The 23,023-nt window shown below is 57.5% G+C and overlaps 1 protein-coding gene across 2 annotated transcripts; it reads right to left on the bottom strand.

Moving 5' to 3' along the window:
- On the bottom strand, positions 1 to 22,074 carry TERT (telomerase reverse transcriptase). 2 transcript variants are annotated; one of them, XM_059694636.1, is made up of 16 exons: positions 20,838 to 22,071; positions 19,410 to 20,718; positions 15,469 to 15,664; positions 14,072 to 14,252; positions 13,087 to 13,266; positions 12,173 to 12,331; positions 9,152 to 9,247; positions 8,523 to 8,608; positions 8,191 to 8,304; positions 7,807 to 7,878; positions 5,533 to 5,721; positions 5,061 to 5,187; positions 4,111 to 4,172; positions 1,556 to 1,680; positions 629 to 766; positions 1 to 130 (listed from the first exon to the last, which is right to left on the bottom strand). In XM_059694636.1, the coding sequence occupies exons 1-16, from the start codon at positions 21,054 to 21,056 to the stop codon at positions 27 to 29; spliced, it is 3,357 nt and encodes a 1,118-aa protein (XP_059550619.1). In that variant the 5' UTR covers positions 21,057 to 22,071; the 3' UTR covers positions 1 to 26. The 2 variants fall into 2 exon arrangements, 1 of the variants encoding a protein (XP_059550619.1); XR_009452680.1 differs by lacking the exons at positions 1 to 130; positions 4,111 to 4,172 and having other exon boundaries at positions 636 to 766; positions 20,838 to 22,074.
- Between the last annotated feature and the right edge of the window lie 949 nt (positions 22,075 to 23,023).

Below are 23,023 nucleotides of genomic sequence, written 5' to 3' on the forward strand. Positions count from 1 at the left end.
AGGGCCTGTGAGAAGCTAACCGGACATCAGTCCAAGATGGTCCTGAAGTCTGTGGTCAGGGCTGGGTCAGCTGCAGCTTCCAGGGTGGCCAGCGTCGACCTCGGGAGCTGCCGGCACAGCTGCGCTTGGGCTGCAAGATGATTGAGATCAGACCTCTTCCCAGAGGAAGCAGAGAATGTTCACCTCAGCCTCCTGGACCCACTGAGGGTCAGGAAGAGACGGCTGAGTCCTGAGTGCCCACTGTGTGCAGGTTGGGCTCCAGGCGCATGGCCAAGGAACAGACAGGGACCAGTAAGGGTGTCAGAGCACAGAGGAGAGGGAGTGCAGCCAGGACACAGGCCAGGGGTGGGAGGAAGGGCACTCAGACGAGCGGAGCTGGAGGAGAGGGAGACGCAGTTCCCGCGGGAAATGTCGTCCTTGAGTGGGAGGGGGGAGAGGTGGAGCGACTGAGTGGGCATGCCAGGCCCCCCAGGTGAGGGAGGCAGGACCCTCGAGCCACCTGTCCACTCCTATTCCCACCACCCGTTACTCAGATACAGAGGGGCAGACAACTGCTCACGCAAGGACAAGGGCAGGCCCTGCACCTGCACAGGGGGTGCCTTGGGGCGGGCACTCTGCCCAAGCTTACCAGTCTGGAGTGCTCCCAGGAGACACCTGTAGGTGGCGCTGTGGCGAGACAGCTTCAGCAGGAAGGCGTGAAAGCACAGCCACCTTGCGGCTTCAGAAGGAAAAGGGCCTGCAGCGCCCTTGGTCCCCAGAGGCATCCCTGGGAACAACACATGCAGAGGCTGACACCCTCACTGGCCCGTGTCCCCGCGCTCCTCCCAGGAGAGGCGTGTGCCCCTCCCAGGAGGCCATGTGCTCCTCCTAGGAGAGGCCGTGTGCTCCCGTGGACACCAGAGGTCCCTGCCGGGCTGAGTGCAGGAGCGGGCTCCAAACAGGGACTTTGTTTCAGGGGCCACCCAACAACAGGGTACACCCAATTCTGACAACTGAAATGTTTTCAATTTCTTCAAAGAAACCTCCTCAAAACGGAAATAAACAGAAAGTCAAGTCGGTCAACCTCAGGACCACAAAGACACAGCACGACCTGAACTGAGGCTGATTATGACTGCATGACGAGGCTGTGGAGCAGAGACGGGGCGAAGTGGATGGTGTGGGTGTCCCTCCCCCCTCCCCCAAGACAGGCAGGGGACTTGGGGCCCAGCCTCCTCCTGACTACCGCCTGGATTTGTGCAAGCTCCCCCTGAGCACCAGAGAGGAGGCCCTGCCCGGGAGAAGGCAGCTCCCAAATGTCCCCTTGCGTTCCAATCAGGACAGATGTCTGCCCGCGCAGCAGAGGGTGGCTGAGAGGTCAGCTAGTGCTCAGCAAGTTAAACCGGCCGGGAAGTGTCGACAGCCCAATTCCCTGAATCCTGCCTCCGCTACCAGGGCCGGAGCTGTTCCAGCCACAGCGCTCATGGAGCACAGGCAGCTCCGTGCTGGAATCGTGCGGTGAGCACCTGGCATTTGCCAGCACCACAGGCCACCCCAGCCCTGGGTCGCTTGCACCCACCTGGATTCTTGGCTTTCAGAAGGGTGTGGCAGCGTGACGCGGTGTCAGAGATGACGCGGAGGAAAAACGAGGGGTTCTTCCGAACGTGCTGATTAAACGGGAGCTGGAGCACACAGGCGTGGAACCTGAGGACGGTCAGGTTTATCAGAGGAAAGTCCCGCGGCTGCAACATGTGCACGAGCAGGTGTGTATGTCTACAGGGGCCGGTGTGCACATTCCCTGGGCCCCTTCCAAACAACATGCATGTGTGTCCATCAGCCGGCAGTCTGACCGCTCCCTCACGCTCACCCTGTTGAGGTGGAGGTATCTTCCCCACTCATGGGAGGGGGGAGCCAGGCCTGGAAACTGGGTGGGGGCCGCGCCCCTGGCCTGGAAGGGGACCGTATTCTGCAGTTGGAGGACCCTCTCCCAAAGGAGGGGTGGTGCTCCATGCAGGGTAGGGAGAGGCCTCCACTAGTGAATATCACGCCTGCGAAAGACTCCAACCTGAAGCCCACGCTTGTCCCAAAAGGCTGAGCCCGGCTGAGGCCGTCAGGTGAGTGTCCTGCTCCGAGTGCCAGGACATTCCCTGGGCTCCATGCCGCAGCCCTGGCTGCTATGGCCTTCACGGTCCAGCTTTACGTACCTCCTCCTGCAGGGGAGGCATGGGCAGCCCCGCATGCCTAACCTTCCACATTGGGAAGCAGCTAACTCTCATGCGGTGGAGAAGACAGCTCGGCACCCACTGTTGTTTTGGGACTGCGCTCCCTGAATGAGGAGCATGGAGCTGCCCCAGGTGCCCGCTCTGTACCCAGGTCACTACACCATTCCCCGGCAGGCAGGCGTCTGAGGCCAGGGCCCCACAGAGCGAGGGGATACAAGGGTGAGGCTGGGCTGAACACCAGAGCAAGACCTTCAGCAGGCAAGGTGGCCTCCAAGGACTGGGGCTGGTCAGGGGCTGGCCTCCCGCTGACCTGGAAGCATCACCTGACTGCTCTTCAGCCCTGAGGCCCCGAGAAGTGAGAGGGTGTACACCCGCCTTGTTGTTGGCTGTGAAAGGCCTGAGGGCACGTTCCTGTTTATACTGAACACATCTGCAGAGGAGCCACGGCAGCTTACACACGGAGCAAGCGTGCACCAGCTCGCACACGGAGCAGGAGTGCACCAGCTCGCACACGGAGCAGGAGTGCGCGAGCTCGCACACGGAGCAGGAGTGCGCGAGCTCGCACACGGAGCAGGAGTGCACCAGCTCGCACACGGAGCAGGAGTGCGCGAGCTCGCACACGGAGCAGGAGTGCGCCAGCTCGCACACGGAGCAGGAGTGCGCCAGCTCGCACACGGAGCAGGAGTGCGCCAGCTCGCACACGGAGCAGGAGTGCGCCAGCTCGCACACGGAGCAGGAGTGCGCGAGCTCGCACACGGAGCAGGAGTGCGCCAGCTCGCACACGGAGCAGGAGTGCGCGAGCTCGCACACGGAGCAGGAGTGCACCAGCTCGCACACGGAGCAGGAGTGCACGGGAGAAGATGCAGGTGAAGGAGGAAACACATGAAAAGCAGGAGGCGGCGGCCTGAGCGCTGTGGTCCCTGGACTGAGCCCACGGGCTCCATGCCTCCCAGACACCAAGAGAACAACCGAAGCACATACATGGCCCTCCTGGCCAAAGCACAGGGCATGGGCCCCTGGGGCCGAAGGGGTTTCTTGGTGACATTTAACAGGCATTTCCTCCAAGAGCCCATCCAGTTGCTACGAGACGACCTTGTCTCACATGGGCACAGCCTTGGGTAACACAAACTCAGGGGCTCAAAACATAGCTGCCTGGCTTCCCAGCACTCGGGAAGCGGACCCCTCATCCACCCCACGGCTTACAGCACTGGCCCTGACTTCGGGCAGAATGCTTTCCTCGTGAGCTGCTTGGTGGCAGGTAGCCAGGTTAATGTCCATCTTCTGGAGGGACCAGCACAACTTGACAGTGGAACTGGTTTCCCAGCAAAGACTCAGGACGACCAGTGAGTGGCCCCACTGTGTTCTGCCCCAGTTCTCAGCAGGTGGCCGCGAAACCAGGGAATGTTCTGGAAGCAAAGCTGGGCCTCAGCACACACCAATGTGTGCCAGGAGTGGTGGCTGGGCTGATTGGGAGCCGCACACCAGAGTCCCCTCTGGGGGGCACTGGAGTGTTGGTGGCCACGGATGGTCACCTGCACTGCCTGGATCCTCTGCTCTCTGGGATCCTCCCAGTAGGGCATCTGCCTCCCATGACCACGCATGGCCGCCTTCCTCACACCCTGCAGCTCTCCTCCTCCGACCTCCCCTCCCCCCACAGCAGGATGGGTTAGCCCACAGGGAGACAGGGACACCCCACCTGGTGAAGGGAACAGGACCTCAAACAAAGCAGATCCTCTATGAACCACACAGAGAGGCAGCCTCTGCCGCTGAAAATGCTCTCATAAACGGAAGGTTTCAGCATGAAGGCCTGGGAGCCAGGGAGTGCGTGCTGTCCCCAGGCTCGGGAAAGGGGGACCCAGGTGGCGTGTGGCCATGCACCCCGTCCCCGTGGTGGTGCATCCAGTAAGCCCACCTGTAGGCCTGCAGCAGGAATATCTTGTAAACGTTTGTGCAAACCGTCTGAAGACCATTCACCTGGAGCCACAAGGAAAGGAAATGTTGGAAATGCACCTGAAGTTTAAATTTTTCTTTTTTTTTAAGTCACTGTTTTTTTTTTTCAAATATATTCTACTGATTTCCTACAGAGAGGAAGGGAGAGAGATAGAGAGTCAGAAACATTGATCAGCCGCCTCCTGTACATCCCCCACTGGGGACGTGCCGCAACCCAGGCACATGCCCCTGACCGGAACCGAACCCGGGACCCTTCAGTCCGCAGGCCGAGGCTCCATCCACTGAGCCAAACCAGTTTCGGCTGACGTTTAAATTTTTTATCTTTTGCTTTATCACCAGCTCAAATGGAGTAAAAAAAAAAAAAAAAGGGACCATTGTGTCCTCACTGGTGGCCCCTCACCGCCTGTGATGGAGTCAGGACTCTGCTGGGGCTGCCCAAGGGAACCAGGCAGAAAGGGACAAGGAGATGAGCATCCAGACCTGCCGGAATGACATCCTGGCCCTGAGGCTCTAAAGCCTGAGCCAGCTGAGGCCTCAGAGTCCCACACTCTGCAAGGAGGAGCTCCAGGGCTGAGGAAGATGGGAGTAGAGGAGGGATAAGGAAAAGGACCCTCAATACACACAGGGGCATATATGCACACTCACATGCATGTATATACATCCATTTGAATACACTCACACATGCACACCCATGCATGCACACATGTGAACATATACCCATATGCACGCACACCCATGCATGCTCGCTCACACATGCATGCACATCCACACACTTATACACACATCTGCATACTTATACACACAATACACAATAGGACCTATAAAACAACTCCCACAGGTAAACTGAGCAGCAGGTCTTCTGAGCTCTGAAGTCAGCTGGCTGCGTGGCTCACCTGCTGGCGGCATGCTCACCTGCAGATCCAGAAGCAGACTGTGACATTTCAGCCTTAACACCGCAAAGAGCTTTCGACGCATGCTCCTCCCAGGCTTGGAGCCCTGGCTGAAGGCGAGACTTGCTCTGATCGAGGTCTGGGCATAACTGCAACACATGACATCCAGGGATGCTGAGGACGGGCATTACAGTGTGTGCCCTCACTGCAAACAGCCTCGTGTCCAGCAGGACCGAAATCTCTGGGCTCAGGTCTGTACTGCTCCCCTACATGCTGGGGTCCCCAAGTCTGCCACACAATTCCCTTTTACCAAAACTACTCCAGAAAACCGCTCACCTGGCCAGTGCCCTGACCCACACAAGAATAACATGCTCCTGCTCTGGAGGGGGAGATAGCACCGAGGCCTCTGACCTTTTGGGACTGTAGCCACATGTTGCACACAGAGCAGGGACAGGGCTAGACTGGCCCACGTACACCTGGCTAGGCGCACTTACCTGGAGTAGTCACAGAACACCTCCAGGGTCCGCGTGTCCAGCAGCAAGCCACACCAGGGGAACAGGCAGTGGGCTGGCAGCTGCAGGGGCGCCGTGCTGCCCGGGGCATCATCTTCCAGGGGGAAGTTCACTACTGTCTTCCGCAAGTTCGCTTTGCAGCCGTATTCGGGCACTCCCCTGGACAGAGTCCTGAAACACACAGGCCACTTCAGCCACTGGGAGAGGGATGCCACTCAGGGTCTCAGACACACTCACTCAATGCTATGTAAAACCCCAAGAGGCAGCGGGGAGCAAGGGCTGGCACTGGAGGGAGGCCACACCGACCCTGTGGGCCTCCAGGTGCTGGTTTCCAAAGGCTCTGGATGACCAGGGCCAATGATCAAAGAAAAGGTGGATGCCAGGAGGACAGAGGCCGGCAGCAGGGGAGGGAAACACAAGGCTGAGTCCTGAAGGCCAAGTAGATGCCACATGACCCTGTTCACAGGTAAGACAGGTGAGCAAAGAGCTCAGGCTCCAGGTTGAGAACTGAGACCGGCCAGATGGGAGGGTAGGCAGGGCCCATGGAGGACACAGGTCCTCTCTGCAATGGCCAGCTGTGTCCACTCAGAGACCACAGTCCCAACGTGTGCTGGGGTCTTTGTAGGTGAGGTCAACACCTGCGTTCAGACAGCTTAAAGGTGGTTACCTTCCATAGTAGGGTGGGCACACCCATCAGAAGGGCCCAAGAGCAGAAGCAGGAAGTGAAATAAGTCAGTCAGAGAAAGATAAATATCACATGCTCTCACTCATTTGTGGATTATAATGAACAACATAAACTGATGAACAAAAACAGAGAAGCATCGATTAGATGCTCAAAACTCAGAGGGAAGGCAGGGGAGGGTGGGGGGGAGGGGAAAAGATCAACCAAAGGACTTGTATGCATGCATATAAGCATAAGTGATAGATGTGGACAACAGGGGGTGAGGGTGAGGGCAGGATTGGGGGGGGATGAGGGGACACTGGGGGGATAAGGACACATTTGTAATATCTTATTCAATAAAAGAAAAAAAAAGAGCAGAAGCAGGGTGTCCTGAGAAGAGAGAGTCCTCCCGTGGGTGGTGGCTCGGGCTCCTGCCCTTCTTGCTGCTGCCCTGTGAACTGCAGACTCGCCTCGCCAGCCCCCACTATCACATGAACCGTCTCTCCTTGCAATAACTCTGTATATGTCCCCAGGAGTCCAGCTCCCAGTGGACCTCAGCATACACGTTCTGAGCCACCTCCCTGCCTACCCTCAGAGCGGTGTCCCCCCGGATATTCCACAGTGGAGGCCACGCTCCCTGCCTGTGCCGTGCCCTCTGGCAGCCCCTGGCCACGTGTGGTTACTGATGTCTTTGAAGGTGGCTGGTGCCCGGGGTCCTGGATTGGTCATGATTGAACTTGGATGAATTTACATTTGCACGCCAACCTGTGTGGGCTACTGTGTGCGGCCGTGAGGCCCGGCATGTCCCAGCAGTACTGCCCATCCTCCGAGCCCAGAGGATCCCCCGGGGCAGACGTGGGGTATCGGGACGCCGTCCTGATGGGTTCTCCAAAGCCAACCCTGCGACCAAAGCACCCTGCCCCTCAGGCAGTGACATTCTATGAGTTTGGTTTAATCCTTCTCTCGTTCCTGGGAAACTGCCCTGTGAAACAAGCCCCAGGTTCCCAGGGTCCTGGAAGGGATGGTACACTGCAGGCAGCACGCCAAGGCAAGGTTCCCTGTCTGTGGAATTTTATTTTGAACAAAATGAACTATGACCAACACCTCATGCGATCCCCGTGCCTTATAATACTGTCACTTAACAAGACCCCCCTCTGTTCTCTCCTAATGCCAACCACCATGAAAGAGACGCCACACTAGAAGCTGCAGACAAGCACGCAGGGCCGGCTCCTGTTACTCCTTCATGGGCACCTCCTGGGCACAGCCTCCCAGAGGTGTGCCACGGCTCTCTCCGCTGCCCAGAGTACTGTGTGTGTATACATTCCAAGGAGCCCAGCCCAGGCGTCTGACCCACACTTGCTCCCTCCCTCTGGGGAGACACGTGTCCTGGTGCCACGCTGTCAGCTCCAGGCTTCTACGCTGTATGCCCGGGGTCTCAGAACAGCACAACTGTGCCACATGCCATCCCGCAGAGATGCTGGGACGCTGTGGGAAGCTTGGGCACAATGTGAGAATTACTTCTGATACGAGCAAGGTCAGCAGCATGAGGCCACAGAGGCACCTGCTGAGATACACACGTGTGTGCAGGCCCTTACCTGAGAAAGGCCTTCGCTTGTGTCAGGTGAGGGGTGACCAGCAAGAAGTCGTCCACTAAACGCAGGAGCACCCTGGTAGGAAAAGAGGCACGAGGAAGGGCGTTAAATACGAGTTCATATGCACGAAAACAAAGTAATCCGTGCGACTCGGTACTAGCTGGGGACAGGGGGCAGGGGCTCCGCGATCACGCCAGCACCACCCCCCGCCGGGCTCTCTGGAAACGCCCTGTTCCCTGGTGCACTGGGAGCCGCTCACAGCCTACGTCGGAGGCCTGTTCGCTACCTCCTGTGAAACCTCCCGTGAAGAAAGGGCAGCCCTGTCTGCACCAGAGCATGGGAGGGGGCGAAAGCAACCAAGGGCACCAATGACAAGGAACCTGTTACCCGTCCTGCTGGAGTCCGGGGAACACCCTGCTCTCCATGTCTCCGTAGCACAGGCTGCACAGCAAGGTGGACAGGATGGAGCCCTGGGGGATCCCCTGACACTGGATGTAAAACCTGGGGGGAGATGTGGGCAGACGGGTGGGGCACGTGTTCATATCACAGACACGCGTGCAGACCACATGCACGTGCAGACACGCTGCTCGGAGCACACAAACATGCGTACACCACACACACAGGGAACACCGATCACACATCCACCCGCAAAGCCTGCCATGGGCCGTCCACGTGGGGCACGGCCCTCGACCAACGTGCAGCAGGTGGCCCTGACTCACTTGCCCCCGATCCTCACAATGTGGTTGTACACCAGGTGCAGGAAGACATCGAACAGGTCGCTGCTGGCCTCGTTCAGGGAGCAGCTCTGGAAAAGCAAGTGGGAGACGCACGTGGGTGAGCAGGACACGCTAGCCGGAGACGTGCAGGGGGGACAAGGGGTGGGTGGTAGCGGACAAGCAGGAACAGCATGGGTCATCCGTGGCTCTGGCGGGGCTCAGACCCAGGGCCACTGGCCCAGACGGCTGTGCCACACACTGACTCTGTGGACGTGGTGGGGCCCTGTGGCCACAGGAAAGGCACCCATCCAGGGGGCTCAGAGCCATGCTTGGAGGACCGACTCAACCGAAAGCGGTTCTGCAGAAAGCCACAAACTCAGGAACAGTCCCTGCGCAGGCACAAGAAACCTGGGTTTCCCACCTGAGGGGTCAAATCTAATGTGTCTTCCCATAGCACATGGGCATGTTTTCTTCTGGCCTCAAGATCAAAACGGAGGGAGAAGACATCCCTAGCGAATCTTAAAGCAGCTGGACAGTAACACAGAATTCAGTGAGGTGCAAAAAGAAATGCGGCTGAAGGCACAGCAAGTGTCTGCTGGCTGAGGGTGGCCTTGCCATCTGCCCACACCAACCTGCTCGATGACCACGGCGTCCCTCAGCGAGCTCGTCTTCTGCAGCTGCTGCACAAACTGTTTCATGTAAGGCTGGAGGTCCGTGAAGGTGGACACCTGCTGGTGAAGAGGACAGGCGTGAGGCAGGTGGGCGCCTCCCTCCCGAGCCCTGGCCTCGACATCGACAAGCAGAAGTCACATCATGGAAGGCTAAGTCGGGAGTGGGAGCAACCCAGGGAGGCCCCGCCGTGCAGCCTGTGTTCAGGAAGAGGAGGACGGAGATGCGGGGAGAGGAGAGTGCTACAAAATCACAGGGACATCACCTCCAGGCACCTCCCCCTGACTACTGTGCCTGGCAGAATGCAGAAGGAAGTTTCCTGGGGGTGCTGGAGAGGCAGGAAGCAGGTGGACTTAGAGTCCCAGTCCTGGGTGCATCCCACAATCTCTCTGAGGCCTAATCCAAGGAGATGGAGCTTAAGCAAAAAGTGGGGGCTATGACTGAAGACACTTAGGGTTCAGGGCCATCAAAGCAACTGGGGTTGAGGGTCAGGTGCTGGGAGGAGGGGGCTGCAGACAAAGGAGTCAAAACTGAGTGATTTCTTCTCCAATCCTCACCAACCCCCAGCATCAGGCGCTCCGGGGAGACTGCAGGAAACCGGGCAGAAGCTGGAGCTGAGTGTGGTCATGGCAGCCACCTGGGGCGGAGCAGCCACCTGGGGCGGAGGGGGCAGAGGGGAGCCCGGGCCCACCAAGGGCTGCACACCTGCCCTCAGGTGAGACGGCAGCGGGCCACCGCCAGGGAAGGAGCAGAGGGAAGGAGACCAGCCCAGTGTAAAGACGACCCTTGCAGGGTTAGGGTCATTCACTACTCCAACTTTCAGGAAAACATTATCCTCCCCAAAGAAAAACATTATGTAAAAACCCACGTTTTAGATTTTTTAACTTAAAAGTCTGGCATCTCAAGAAAAAAATAGTGAGGCGTGCCAAAGAACAGGCCTGGGTGACCAAACCACAAGTGAAACAGCAGAAACGGATCCATCAGAACCCATCATGGGCAGGGTGGCTACTGAGTTATGGAATTTAAAAGTCAGTAAAGATGACAGAGTCAATAAAATAGGGGAGAAGACGGGGAACTTTACCAGAGACTTGGAGTGTATGAGAAAATTCACATGGGATTTCTAAAACTGAAAAATAGGATAGCTGGACTTAAGAATTCAGTAAGCGGGTTTAGCCAAAGATTAGAGACAGAAAAAGAGAAGGTTCGTGAACTGGAAGCAGATTCACGAGAAATCTGGATTTAAGCAGAAACGGAGCGGTTTAAAAATACCAAATACAAAAATTAATTCAAAATGGACCCAACACCTGAGTGAGAAAGCTGAAACAATAAGCACCTTGAAGGAAAACGTGTATAAGAAGGGACAGGTTTCCAAAACAGAACACAGTTTCAGCCATAAACGATGGATAAAGATTTCTTTAAAATCAACAATTTCTCGTCATCAAGACTCCCCTTGCAACTAAAAAGGCGAGACAAACCAAGGCAGACACCTGGCAGAGGACTCGTACCCAGAACATACAAATTTCACTGATACATCCACGGTAGACAGCCTGTCAGAGAGCAAGGAGAGGACTTGAACAGGCATTCGCGTGAGAAATGTCCACGTGCAGGGTGGATAGAAAGGTCATCTGGAAAGCAAGTCAAGACCATACACGACACTGTGCCCGCCCTCAGGGAATCCGGGCTACCTCCCGAGTGCTGACACTTGCAAGTGTGTGAGCATGAGCATTCCTGGCCCTCCCATATTTGGTGCCCCCGTGGCTGCCCCCCAGAGCCCAGGCCTGGCCTGTGGCCGCAGTGCTTCATGGCCACGCTGGCACAGGCCACTTAGGAACACTCTTTGGTGACGTCTAAGACTAAACAAGGCATTTCTGTGGCCTGGCATCTCCACCCGAATCCACCAAATGCCAGATCGCAGTAACGCTCTCAGCAGCGTTCAAACCTCCCAGCCCGGAGCCAGCAAAGGCCCACCAGCAGCGGAGAGCAGTGTGGGCACAGGAACACGCCCGGGCGAGGTGAATGGCAGCTGCTCCCAGGGGCCCGGCTGCTTCTCAGACACACTGGGGAGCAATGGGAACCAGACAGGAAGGGCGACTGTCTGATTCACGTTCACGGAATTTGAGACAGGTAAGAGAGTCTGCATGAGGGAGGTCAGAGCAGCAGGCACCTGGGGAGGAAGCGGGAGCCTCATGGCTGTTGGCGACTTTCTATCCTTTGATGCAGGTGGTGGCACCATCTGCCCACAAATGTATAATCTCACTGTGTTGTACACTCTGGATCTGCAGCCCACACTCACCTGACTTGCCCGGGGGTTTTCAGGTATGCCTTTCCCAAGAATGTCTGGGGGAACTTTTTCTGCACGCTCCTGCCTTCCCCACGGCACAGGTTTAGGAGGTTGGGTGCCCTCACACTCCAACATGCTCATGACAATTGCTTGGAAATCCCCATATGCACTGGGGCTGGATCAGGTTGCCTCAAGTGCAACCTGAACTCCAGGTGTCCTTTCCCTGCACCACTGAGGCCTCAGGCCGCTGGCTGCCGCAGGGAGGGCGCGCTCAGGCCCTCAGCCCCACCTGGGAGGCAGAACGGTGAGCGAGGCCCAGGTGTCCTGGGTGGGGTGCCCTCTGGCCCTCTCCTCACAGAGCCAGCACAGCGCCAGCCATGAAGCACTTGGCCCCACTGAGTAGCCACAGGCCAGGCCTGGGCTCCCGGGCGGCAGCCACAGGGACACCAAGAAGCACACGCATGGCTGTGCTGCCACCTCCTGGCACAAACCTGGGGCCCTGTGAAGGGACAGCAGGCAGGTGTGGCTCTAAGAGAGGACCGACTGTGACATGAACAAGAGCATGAGGATGACCAGGACGGAGGCACCTCCCAGCATGGGAGCTCAGGAAGTAGGGCTCAGGGCCCATGGGGGACGGATGGACTGCAGGGCAGACATCCATGTCACGGAGACACCTCCTCACGGCACACACCCACAGTCTTACGTGTCTTTTGAAGGACTTCCGGACGCGGCCGCGGGCAGTTCTCTGGACCATGGCGTACTGGCGCAGGCAGTATGTGTGTTCTTGGGGCTGGATCACGTTGGCGATCACCTCCACCAGCCTGTTCTGAGGGAGGGCGTCGTACGCACCCATCACGTCCACCTGCATGGAGAGAGGTGTGCTATAGGCTGCTCACACCCACCGTGGCCCTGTGTCCTGGGTCCCACTCATCTACTCTGTCAAGCTGGGGCCCCAGCCTGTCCTTAGAAAACCCTGGGGTGATAGGACATGGTAGGACCCAGGAGCCCCTGAGCACCCTTCCCAGAGCCCCATCCCAGCCACACATACCACCCCACTGTGGAGCTCTCGCTGAGACATCCCCACATCCCCCAGACTGAGCACCCCAGGGTGGCTCTGTGTCCCCCTCTCCACACCTCAGACTGAGCACCCAGGGCGGCTCTGTGTCCCCCTCTCCACACCCCAGACTGTGACACCCTAGGGTGGGCCCGTGTCCCTCTCTAAGTGCAGGCTGATGAGCAGCAGGTCCCTCGCAGATGATCGGGGTGCTAGGGCACCCTGGCTTTGTGAGCTGAGCCAGGTGCAGTGTCATATTACCCCCAAGAGCAGGGGCCGCTATGGAGTTGGGGTGCAGAACTGCAGAGTCCATGCCAGCAAGGAAGGCTCAAAGCTTCTGCTCCCAGGAGTCAGATGCTCCCAAATGGAGCATCTGCCCTCCTGGGTCACCTGCCCTCCCTCTCCCAAGTCTGCAGCTCCACCACAGGGACCTCACCCTGGCAGACACAGGCCCTGAAAAAGCCAGCCACACTGCAGGCTCTGGCCAGGGCCCAGGATGCAGAGTCACCCACTGGGTGAACCTGAGGGTGCTGAGTGGGCTCACTGGGGGAGGGAACACCCACCTTGACAAAGTACAGCTGAGGCACTGGGTCCTGGGCCCGCATGCGCAGCACAAAGGCACGCCAGGCCCTATAGATGTCGTCCATGCCCAGCACAGAGGCGCCCAGGAGGCCAGGGCGCTGCTCTCGCTCATAGTTTAGCACGCTGAACAGCGTCTTGACTTTGGAGGTGAGATGCTGCACCTGCAGGGCCAGTCCCGGATGGCGGCATGGTCACAGGAGGCCCCCAGCCAAGGGGGTCTGGGGCCCGATGACCCCATCCCACCTCTGGGGACCAGTGATGAGGGGCAGCTCTGCTTCTGCACCCCCCTGACTACCAGCTTCCCTCAGGTGGAAGGGCCAGATAGACAACCCACCCACACCCAGGGCATCCCCAGGGACCCACCCTGGAATTCCTAGAAACATGGTATAAAAAACCAAGTAGCAACACACAGGACCATCCCTCCCACCTGGCCCCCACCCCCACCACAGACGAGGAGTTCATCATCTTCATTCACAGACCAAACCAGATCCCTAATCCACACCAACAGCTTCACTTTCTTTTGGGGGAGGAGGAGACACCAATAACAACAAAATCAGCCCCAAATGCTATAGGGAGGCACTTGGAAGGGGTCAAAACTGCTCGTGACACAGAGATGCCATAGGTGGAAGGGGATGCTAACCACAGGGTGGGGTCCTACAGGGTCCAGGTACCCGAAGGCTAAATGGCCCGGTTCCTTACGTCTCTGCATCTCGGAGAGTGTGCATCCCCAGTGCCACGGCAGGACGACGGGCACTGGGTCAGTCCCACATGTCATGGGTCCACGTCAGGAGAAGCTTGTGGCATTGGAGCCTGTGCAGCAGCTTCTAGGACTGGCCTGCCTGCGAGCTCCTCCTCGCACCCAGAGCACGCCCACCCATGGCACCCCGGGGCCCTCTGGCCTGTCTACTGGACACCAGGCTTGGGGGTTAATGCTATTTGCTTAAAAAATGAAACAAAGGTGGTGACCTTCTTGTCCCCATGGAACGTTCTGGCTCCCACGACGTAGTCCATGTTCACAATTGGCCGCAGCCCGCTGGGCTTGGGGAGGAAACGGAGTCTGGACGTCAGCAGAGCAGGCCTGGCTTCCTGGTATCGCTTGACCTCGGCCACCGACAGTTCTCGAAGCTGCACCCGATCGAAGTGTTGTCTGAAACAGAACCTCGTGAGATGGGCTCAGCAGCCACACAAGAACCCAGGTGGTCGACCTGCAGAGGTGCCGTGTCCAGGAGGCTGCACCGACACAATGACCAGACGCTGCTGGAGCGCCCTCTGCGCCAGGGGCCCAGGACGCCCGTTCCCTCTGCTACAGAACCCCGGCTAGTACGGCTGGGATGGGACGGGACCCCTGGGAGAAAGACCCCATTTTTGTCTCAAGGAATGTGAGGGGGGGGCTACTTGGTGCAACTTCACAAGAGTCAGAAATGATTCTCCAGGGACCCCCAGCTCCCTGCTGGCCTCTCCCCTGAAACCTCCTACAGGGAGGGGTAGAGGTTAAGAATGCTCCCTGAGCTGTGGGCCTGGTAGTGAAGAAAGGCTGGATGGCACTTGAATGCCCAACAGGCAAGATGATGGTCCCCACAGTGAGGGTAAGAGTGACCACTTGGGATCATATGTCATGAACTTTTAAATTATTAAATAGGATGCACTGTGCATCTCAGACCCATGATGAGGGCTTCTAGACCCTCTCCCAGGTGCAGGAGGACTGGGACTGGGCCCTGGTTCAGGAGTTGCTGCCTCCCTTCAGAAATGTGTGGTTCAGGCTTGAGTTTGACCCAAATGTGCACAGAGCCCGGGAGCTCTGATCTGGTCCTCGCCAAGCCCGCGCAGAGAGGAGGAAAGCTTATGTGTCGGGCTGTCACACCCCTAACCCTGACGGATCCCAATCTGGCCCACATCTGTCACAGTCCTGCACAATGTACCCAAAACAGCCACTGAGCAGCTAAGACAGATCCACTCAGAGGTGAGTCGACCTTCTGGAAGTTTCCCTCTCAGGGTCCTGCCTGACAGCAGACACCTCTGACTCCAGACACTTCCCACAGTGAGTTGTCAAGTAGGCAGGTTTATCTTGTGACACAAGTCCCACTTGTTCTGTGCAAATTAAAATAGAATCTGACCACACGCCAGGGGTAAGTGGTTTGCTTGCACCATTGTTCCCACTCTCGAGACCCTAGAGATTACCTAGCTACAGGCAAAGAAGGAGGCGCTCCAGGAGTCCATGCCAACAAAGACCCCTGTGGGCCAGGATGGCTCCTGGAGTAGCTGGGTGGGGGCCCCGAGGTGGGGGCACGGAGAACCCGGAGCAGGAACCAGGGCTGTGTCTGCAGATGGGAAGAAACAGGTCAACGAGGCTCTGGCTGTGATACCTGATCCCAATGCTTTGCAATTGGCTCCAGATGCTCTTCCGGAAAAAGAAGAGCTGGTTCTTCTGAAACGTGGTCTCCGTGACATAAAAAAACGACTTCAGCAGCTCAACCACGTATGTGCCCATCAACCAGCACAGGAACTTGGCCAGGACCGCTTCTCTCAGACGGTGTTCCGTGGCTGGGACATAGCGACCCCCTGGAACGAGAGGCACATGCTCACCCCACCTGCATGGCCCATCATGGATGCAGTCACGTGTTGGTGTGTATGATTTGAGGGATCCTCACAGAGCAGCAACATCCAGAAATGCCTGGGGTTCTCCAGGCTGGACAGCAGGTGAGTGGTGGCAGTCACGCCCAGCTAAGGGATGCCACGTGCTGTGGGACTCCAAACGCGCACCAGGGCTGCTGTCCTCTCTGTGGTCCTCTGCATTTTGTTCTGTGAAACATCATGGGAAGGGGTCCACGGTGTCACCCAGCTGCCACCAGGGCCACGGCACAGATAGAAACATTTAAAGGAGAAGAACAGGGACCCAGAGGCAGGTGTGGGACAGAAGATAGGATGGGAAACAACGGGGTGGGGACAAAGCTGAATGCACAATAACCATGGGAAACAGTAACCGTGTCTAATCTGGGACATAACCAGGTCAGTGGGAAAACAGCATACAGGTTGGGGTGGGGCCAGATTAAAATATGCTGAGGCCCTTCGGTTGCTCAGGAGAAGAGAAACTACCAAGGGAGGAGAATGGAGAGTATAATTTCTAGCTACTGGGAGGCAAAACCAGAATGAGCACGCACATCCTCGTTCAGGACACGAGGAATAAGGGCATGGGAAAGGCAGGCAAATGAAAAAGAAAAACATGCAGACACAGCTATAATTATAGAAAAGTGAAAACGAATCAGATTCTACAGGAATGTGGCAAAGACTGTCACACTGGATCGAAAATGAACTTAAAATGCCAGTGATATGCTACTAAGAAGACACATCTAAATTATGGAGATATGAAAAGGTTGAAAATAAAAATCAAAGAATGGCAAATGATGAGGTAAACACTAACCAAAAAGAAGCCAGTGCAGATGTTCTCTAAGCTGTTCTGACAGACTTTAAGGTAAAAAGAATTAGTAGACGTACATCAGGAAGATAAAACTTCTCAAACGTGCTGTGCCTAACGAAACCACGCAAACACTGTCAGAACAGGAGGACAGTGAGACAAGCGCCGCTCAGCGCTGGGCTCGGGGAGGACACACAGTTTCCCACAGCACAACAAGCCCGACACAGTGAGCACAGCCACCTACCGGGCCTCCAGGACACAAGGAACACTGGTGAAGACTGCCGATGACACTACAAAGCAAGTTTCAAAGAGCTCAGGTCACTCAGACCACTACACAGCTGAATCGGAAATCAGTGACAAAAAGATAAAATACCCACTCATTTGAAAAATCTAAAATATATGTCTAAAGAACTCACTGATCAAAGAAGAAATGGCAAAAATACTTAAATGCAGTTGATTCAAAAATGTGAGCAACACATCAGAACACAGACGCAGCTGAGCAGGACCAAAGAGAAGGCACCGCCAGACATCCACCTGAGAGGTCAGACAAGCCCAAGAGCAGAGGAAGGATATAACCATCAGAAAAACTAACGGAATTCAAAACAAAGATCCGGTAAAGGCCCCACCCAGACTCTGCCCTGAAGGTAAAGGTGGCCTCTACAGGAGGGACACACTGGATGGTAGTTCAGGAAAAGTGATGGTGTGGTCAGATGTGAGTTGGAGGCAGAGCACCACCGAAGCCAGCAGCAGTGTATGCCCAGGTTAGGGGCAGGGGTTGCCACCAGCCCAAGGATAAGACAGCCCAGGGAGACAGTAAGTAAGCAAGCAAGGAGCCAAGGCAGCTCCTGAGTTTCCATCAGGAACCTGTCTTGCGATGTCTCTAAACACTACAGCAGATGCGTCAGCTGGCAGTCTGGCCTCCAAGGCTGGGGACCAGGCAGCTGACGGGAGTCAAAAGGCAGCATGGCAGGTGGGACAATGGTCAAGGCTGGCTAGACAGAAGCAAAGGAGCTGGATGCTGTGAACAGAGCGCCTGGCAGGGCAGAAGGCCAGCACAGAGGAAGGGGTGTCCCAGGAGGAGAGGGTGGAAGAGGTCACCGTGAACAGCCGTGACTGGAGAGGCGGCTCAGAGGCCCAGGCTGTCCGTGCATCATTTATTCCGCCAGTGGGCAGCTGGCGTGGCCCAGCCACAGAACGAAACAAATGCCTAGGGTACCGCTTGAGTGAGCAAGGATGCCGCAGAGGTCCTAGTCGCCTGGGAAAACACCATGGTGGAGCAGGGCCTCACTGGAAGTTGGGGAACAGAGTCTTAGAAGTCAAACTCTCCTTTCCTTTCACAAGGCAAGCGGAAGCCCCAAGTACAGTGAGCGTGTGACAGCTAACTCAACTGAGTCTGACGCACCTGAGGGTCACCCACACTGTCCCACGTGGTCTATGGGTGTACGAGTCACGCAGTATGAACAAGTTCTAGAGATCTGCTGTGCAACCCTGCTTACACTCAGCACTGTTGTCCTGTACATGCAAACAGTGGTTAAGAGGTAGATCTCACCCTAACTAGTTTGGCTCAGTGGATAGAGCGTCGGCCTGTGGACTGAAAGGCCCCAGGTTCGATTCAGGTCAAGGGCATGTACCTTGGTTGCCGGCACATCCCCAGTAGGGGGTGTGCAGGAGGCAGCTGATTGATGTTTCTCTCTCATGGATGTTTCTAGCTCTCTATCCCTCTCTCTTCCTCTCTGTAAAAAATCAATAAAATATATTTTTTTAAAAAAGAGGTAGATCTCATGTTATGTGGTGTTTTCCACAATTGAAAAAAAAAACACACAAGTTGCCGGAAGGTCACCTTGCTGTCTGAATCACCTCTTGGGAGTCTGAGAAAGTGTACCCCTCTGCCTCCCTGTAGGACATCCCTGCTATTGGGATCTCTGGGATGGAGATGGGCATTTTTAAGGTCCCGCACCCCAGAAAGCTGTAACATGCATCTGGGTGGGCTAGTCTGGCTGTAACAGAGGGCTCAAACCATCTTTATTCTAAAGTCTTAGATGTCTTGGGAGTTGGGGGAGATCAAGTATAGCAAAACTTGGGTCTGTTCTCATTGTTTTTTCTCTGTCAGGGGGGCAGGGAGGGTGGCTGGTCCCACCACCTGGCACTGGTGCGCAGACAAAGAGGGCACTGGCCAAGAAGGGACTGAGTGGTGGCTGGACCAGAGGGACCTCATCATCAAGCCCAGAAAACCAAAGGGCTGGGGGGAGAGCCAGGCCAGGTTGGCAGAAAACTCCCTGAAGCGCCCATTGCAACCATCCACTTCCCTGGCATAGGAGGAGCGTCCTGCTGCTCCCTGGTGACCCTTTCCTTCCCAAAGACGGGGAGGGTCCTTGTGCAGAACACAGTCTTTTCACTCATCCGGCTGCCCTGCCCTGGCATAGCAGCTGCACAATTGAAACTTACATTGGGATCTGGTATTGGCTGACCAGATGCATCTGGGAAGCCAGAGCTTTAACTCCCATTCCCGGGCAAAAGTGGATTCTATTCCCAGCCTCTGTCTCAGCGGAGCACTATTTCATGGTGATAAACATGAATGTCAGAAAAGAGATTATGAATAACGTTCGGGAACCCTCAGGAGAGCTCTGGATGCTTCCATCCTGTTGCCACAGCCCGACTCCACATGCTCCATGGGCTTACTGCCCATTCCCAGCACCCGGAACCTGCCAGAGTCCTGAAAAGTCTTGTAGGTTGATGCAAACTGGGTGGGAGAGCGGATCAGAGGCAGAGAAATCAGAGCCATTCAGCAGCAGCAAGAAGCAAGGCGTGTGGGGGTAAGGGAAGGAGGGGACCTACTGTGTGTTGCCGGTTATGGGGCCCGGGCTTACAGGGCCCTGGCACCCACCTCCTCACCTGGGCTTTGGCTCAGCCAGGCGCAGTCCTGCACTTTCATCTTCCAGGTCAGCTCCTGACTCAAGAGCTTGGCGAACTTCCCCAGAGAGATGAACTTCTTCACGTTCTTCAAGAAGCGGCGCTCGTTGTGCCTGGAGCCCCAGAGGCGAGCGGGCACCAGCCTGCGGAGACAGGCCCGCAGCAGCCCGTACACGTGCTTAGGGCTGCTGTGCTGGCGGAGCAGCTGGACCAAGCGCGGCGGGCCAGTGTCCTCCTCCTGGGCGCTGACGCACACTCCACTGCACCCCTGGTTGCGGGACCCCACAGCCGCCGCCTCCTCCGCCGCTGCTGGGGTGGCCGGCGTGGCTGAGTCCCGCAGCGGGCAGTGCTCCCTGAGCAGCGCGCCGTAGGGGCACCGCGCATGGTTCCCCAGCAGCTCCTGGAACAAGGGTCTCATCCGCCAGTAGCGCGTGGGAAGGCGGCGCGTCCTGCGGGGCGTCCCCCGCTGCAGGGGCTTCGAGTCCAGAAAGATGGTTTCCACTAGTCTCCGGGCCCCCGTCAGGCTGGGCTGCAGGCTGTTGAGCAGGAAGGAGGAGCGCAGCCGTTCCCTGCCACCCGAGCAGTAGAGAAACTGCTTGGTCTCAGCGACCACTCGGGGACCAGGAGCGGCCCGGGGACGTGAGGGCTGAGAGGAAGGGCAGCCGGCCTCCCGCTCGCGGCCCAGCAGTGGTAAGGGGCGCCGGGGCCTGCGCGGCTCGCCCTCCCCAGGCGAGGCTTCCGCGGCGGCTTTGGTAGGTGTCACCACGCGGGGGTCGCAGGCACTTGGCCCCCGGGATGGCTCTGAGATGGGGCCATGCCTGGGCCTCTTGGCCTGAGGCGGACTTCCCCCTGCGCTGCTCCGCCGTCGCCTTGTTCGGCAGCCCCGGCGCACCCCGGCCTCCCCACCGCCGCCATTCCAGGCCTGGCGCGTGGGTCCCAGGCCCGTCAGGCTCCCGCCCGCGTGTCTTGTGGTGCAGAGGTCGTAGAGTGGTGGCCCGCACACCTGGTAGGCACAGTTGGGAGGCACTAGCAGGTAAAGCGCGCAGCGTGCCAGCAGGTGGGTGAGCACGTCGTCACCCACGCGGCGGAGCAGCAGTCCCCAGGCACCACTGCCGCGCAGCGTCTCGGTCACAGTGTTGGGCAGGTAGCTGCGCACGTTGGTCGTGAAGGCCATGGGCGGGCCGCCGCGGGCCCCGTCCAGCAGAGCGAAGCCGAAGGCCAGCACGTTCCTCGCGCCGCGCTCGCAGAGCCGCTGCACAACCCTGGCCACCAGCTCCTTCAGGCAGGACACCTGCGGAAGAGGGGTCTCGCTCGAGTCGCAGGGCACGGAGGTGCCCAGGAGCATTAAGGCGACAGCGTCCGGCCCTCACCCCACCCCGCAGACCCGACCAGGGTCCCCGGGAAGCCCACCTGGCGAAAGTCCGGGGCGACGGGGGGTGGCTGTGCGTCCCAAGGCACACACACCAGGCACTGGGCCACCAGGGCGCGAAAGGCCATCGGGTCCCCGGGCTGCACCAGGCACCGGCCCTGGGGACCCAAGCGCCGCACGAAGGTGTCCAGCGGCAGCACCTCCCGGTAGTGGCCCCGCAGCAGAGCGCGCACGGCGCGGCACCGGGGCGCCCGCGGCATTGCAGGAGGTGTGCTGGGCTCCCACGTGTAGGAAACCCGGGCGCGCGCGCTGCGCAGCCAGAAGGGGTCCCGGGGGAGGGCGGGCGGCCCAGGGAAATGGGCGGAGCCGGCGGGGTCTGCGCAGAGGAGGCGGGGTCTGCGCAGAGGAGGAGAGGCTGGGGGAGGAAGGGGCGGAGCCTGGTCAGGCCGAAGGGGCGGGTCACAGATGGTGCTCGGCCCCTTTACCTCCTGTCCGTAGTGTTCGGTGCTTGACGTTGGCGCCTGGAGTCCGTGAGGCTTGGTGTGCCCCCTCTGCGCCGCTGCACCGGTCAGCCTCCCCACCCGCGCCCGGCGACCTCTCCCAGGGTGCAGGGCTCGCAGCGAGGGTCGCACCGCGGAGAGGCTCTGGGGTACCCGAGGGGACCCCTGGGAGACCTGGTGCACTCTGCACCCCCTGGAGAGAGGGTCCTGCTGGTTTATCGTTTTTCTCACGTGGGCCGTAACTCCGGCACAGAGGGCTGCTCTGGGATTCAGGAGAGGGGTTTAGAAGGAGGACAGTATATAATGATGTACAAAGGAGAGAATGGACACCACTGCTCGGGCCAGGCAGGCCTGGGGGGATCGAAGGCACAGGCGCATCCTCGACCGGCACCCAGTGGTGCTCCCGATCATTTTCAGGGCGGGCAGCGGGCCGTGGTCAGCAGGCAGCAGCAGTCAGTCCCTGCTGACTTAGCCTCCTTGACCAGGACTGTAGTTTCTCTTTGGCCTCTTAAGCTTCTCTTGTCCCGACCATAAACAAAAATATACAAAATCATTTCCCTATTCATCACACACCTGGTCAGTCTGCCAAGGAAGGGGAGAAAGTGGAGCCACAGGCTCCCTGTGTGGCACCCCTGTGGACTCACCTGCGTGGTCCCTTCATGCATGAGCCCTCCCAACCCAGTGGGGAGGAAGGTGAGACTGGACAGACCAGGGCACCTGCCTATAGCCTTGCAGCTTCAGAAATAGGATCCCCCACCTTTCAGCTCAGCAGCAGAGATCCTCACAACCCTTCACCCCTCCCCAGAGGCAGGAGGACAGTTTTGACAAGGGCTGGTCATCTGAACAAGACAGTTCAGAGGAGTCACCCCAATGAGATTACACCCAAACCCAGGCACTGCAGGTGTCCACGTTTGCATCACTAAGAAGTGGAGAAGCTTCCAGGTCTGGGAGGCTCCTTGAGGTGACAGATCTGAGTTGGCGAACACTGAAGGCTGAACAAATGTTAACCTTGCACAACAGGAAGAAACTTGCTCCGGAAATTGCTCCCATTCATGGCCTTAGCATTTACAGGCCTCCACTCTTCCTCCCCAGACAGATGGAGTTTCAGATTTATGGTGCCCTCAGGCTGTCTGCTGCCCGGTAATCCTGGGGATGAAGGGTTGCAGTTCTGCAAGTCCCCGAGTGAGCGCTGGCTCCTTGTGCAGCTAGAGGTTTGGGGCTGCTTCAGGAAATTTGTTATTTTCCAACAATGAAGTTACTCTGGCTCACCTGGAGAAATCAAGATGAAACATAATAATAATAAAATAATAGATGAACCCAAGGCAGAAAATGACAGGCGTGTGCTTAGTACCATGTCCAAAGTGAGAAAATCTCCAGTTTGAATGGAATTCTTCACAGCCAGAGCCCTCCAGTATTACGGCTTCCGTTCTGGCTCTGAGGTGTGAGTGATGGATGGTCTTAAACCATTGCCTCATGAGACATGATAAATGTTCCAAGAAAAAAAGTGGCATTGTTGGCTTGAGATCAAATACAACCACAAAATCCCATTTGGGGCCTTCTGGGAGGACACGGATGGGCCTTACACTCAGACGTTTCTAAATGGAGCAGAGTCTGTGCCAGGAGCCAAGGATACCGATGTACCATTTGCTCACTGGAAGATGATGAATAAGGGACTGATGTCCCTAGATTTGCAACAGTGTGCACAGTACTGGACACTGGGTTCCTCC

The sequence above is a fragment of the Myotis daubentonii genome, chromosome 4 (genome assembly GCF_963259705.1).
Source record: "Myotis daubentonii chromosome 4, mMyoDau2.1, whole genome shotgun sequence".
Classification (NCBI taxonomy): Eukaryota; Metazoa; Chordata; class Mammalia; order Chiroptera; family Vespertilionidae; genus Myotis; species Myotis daubentonii.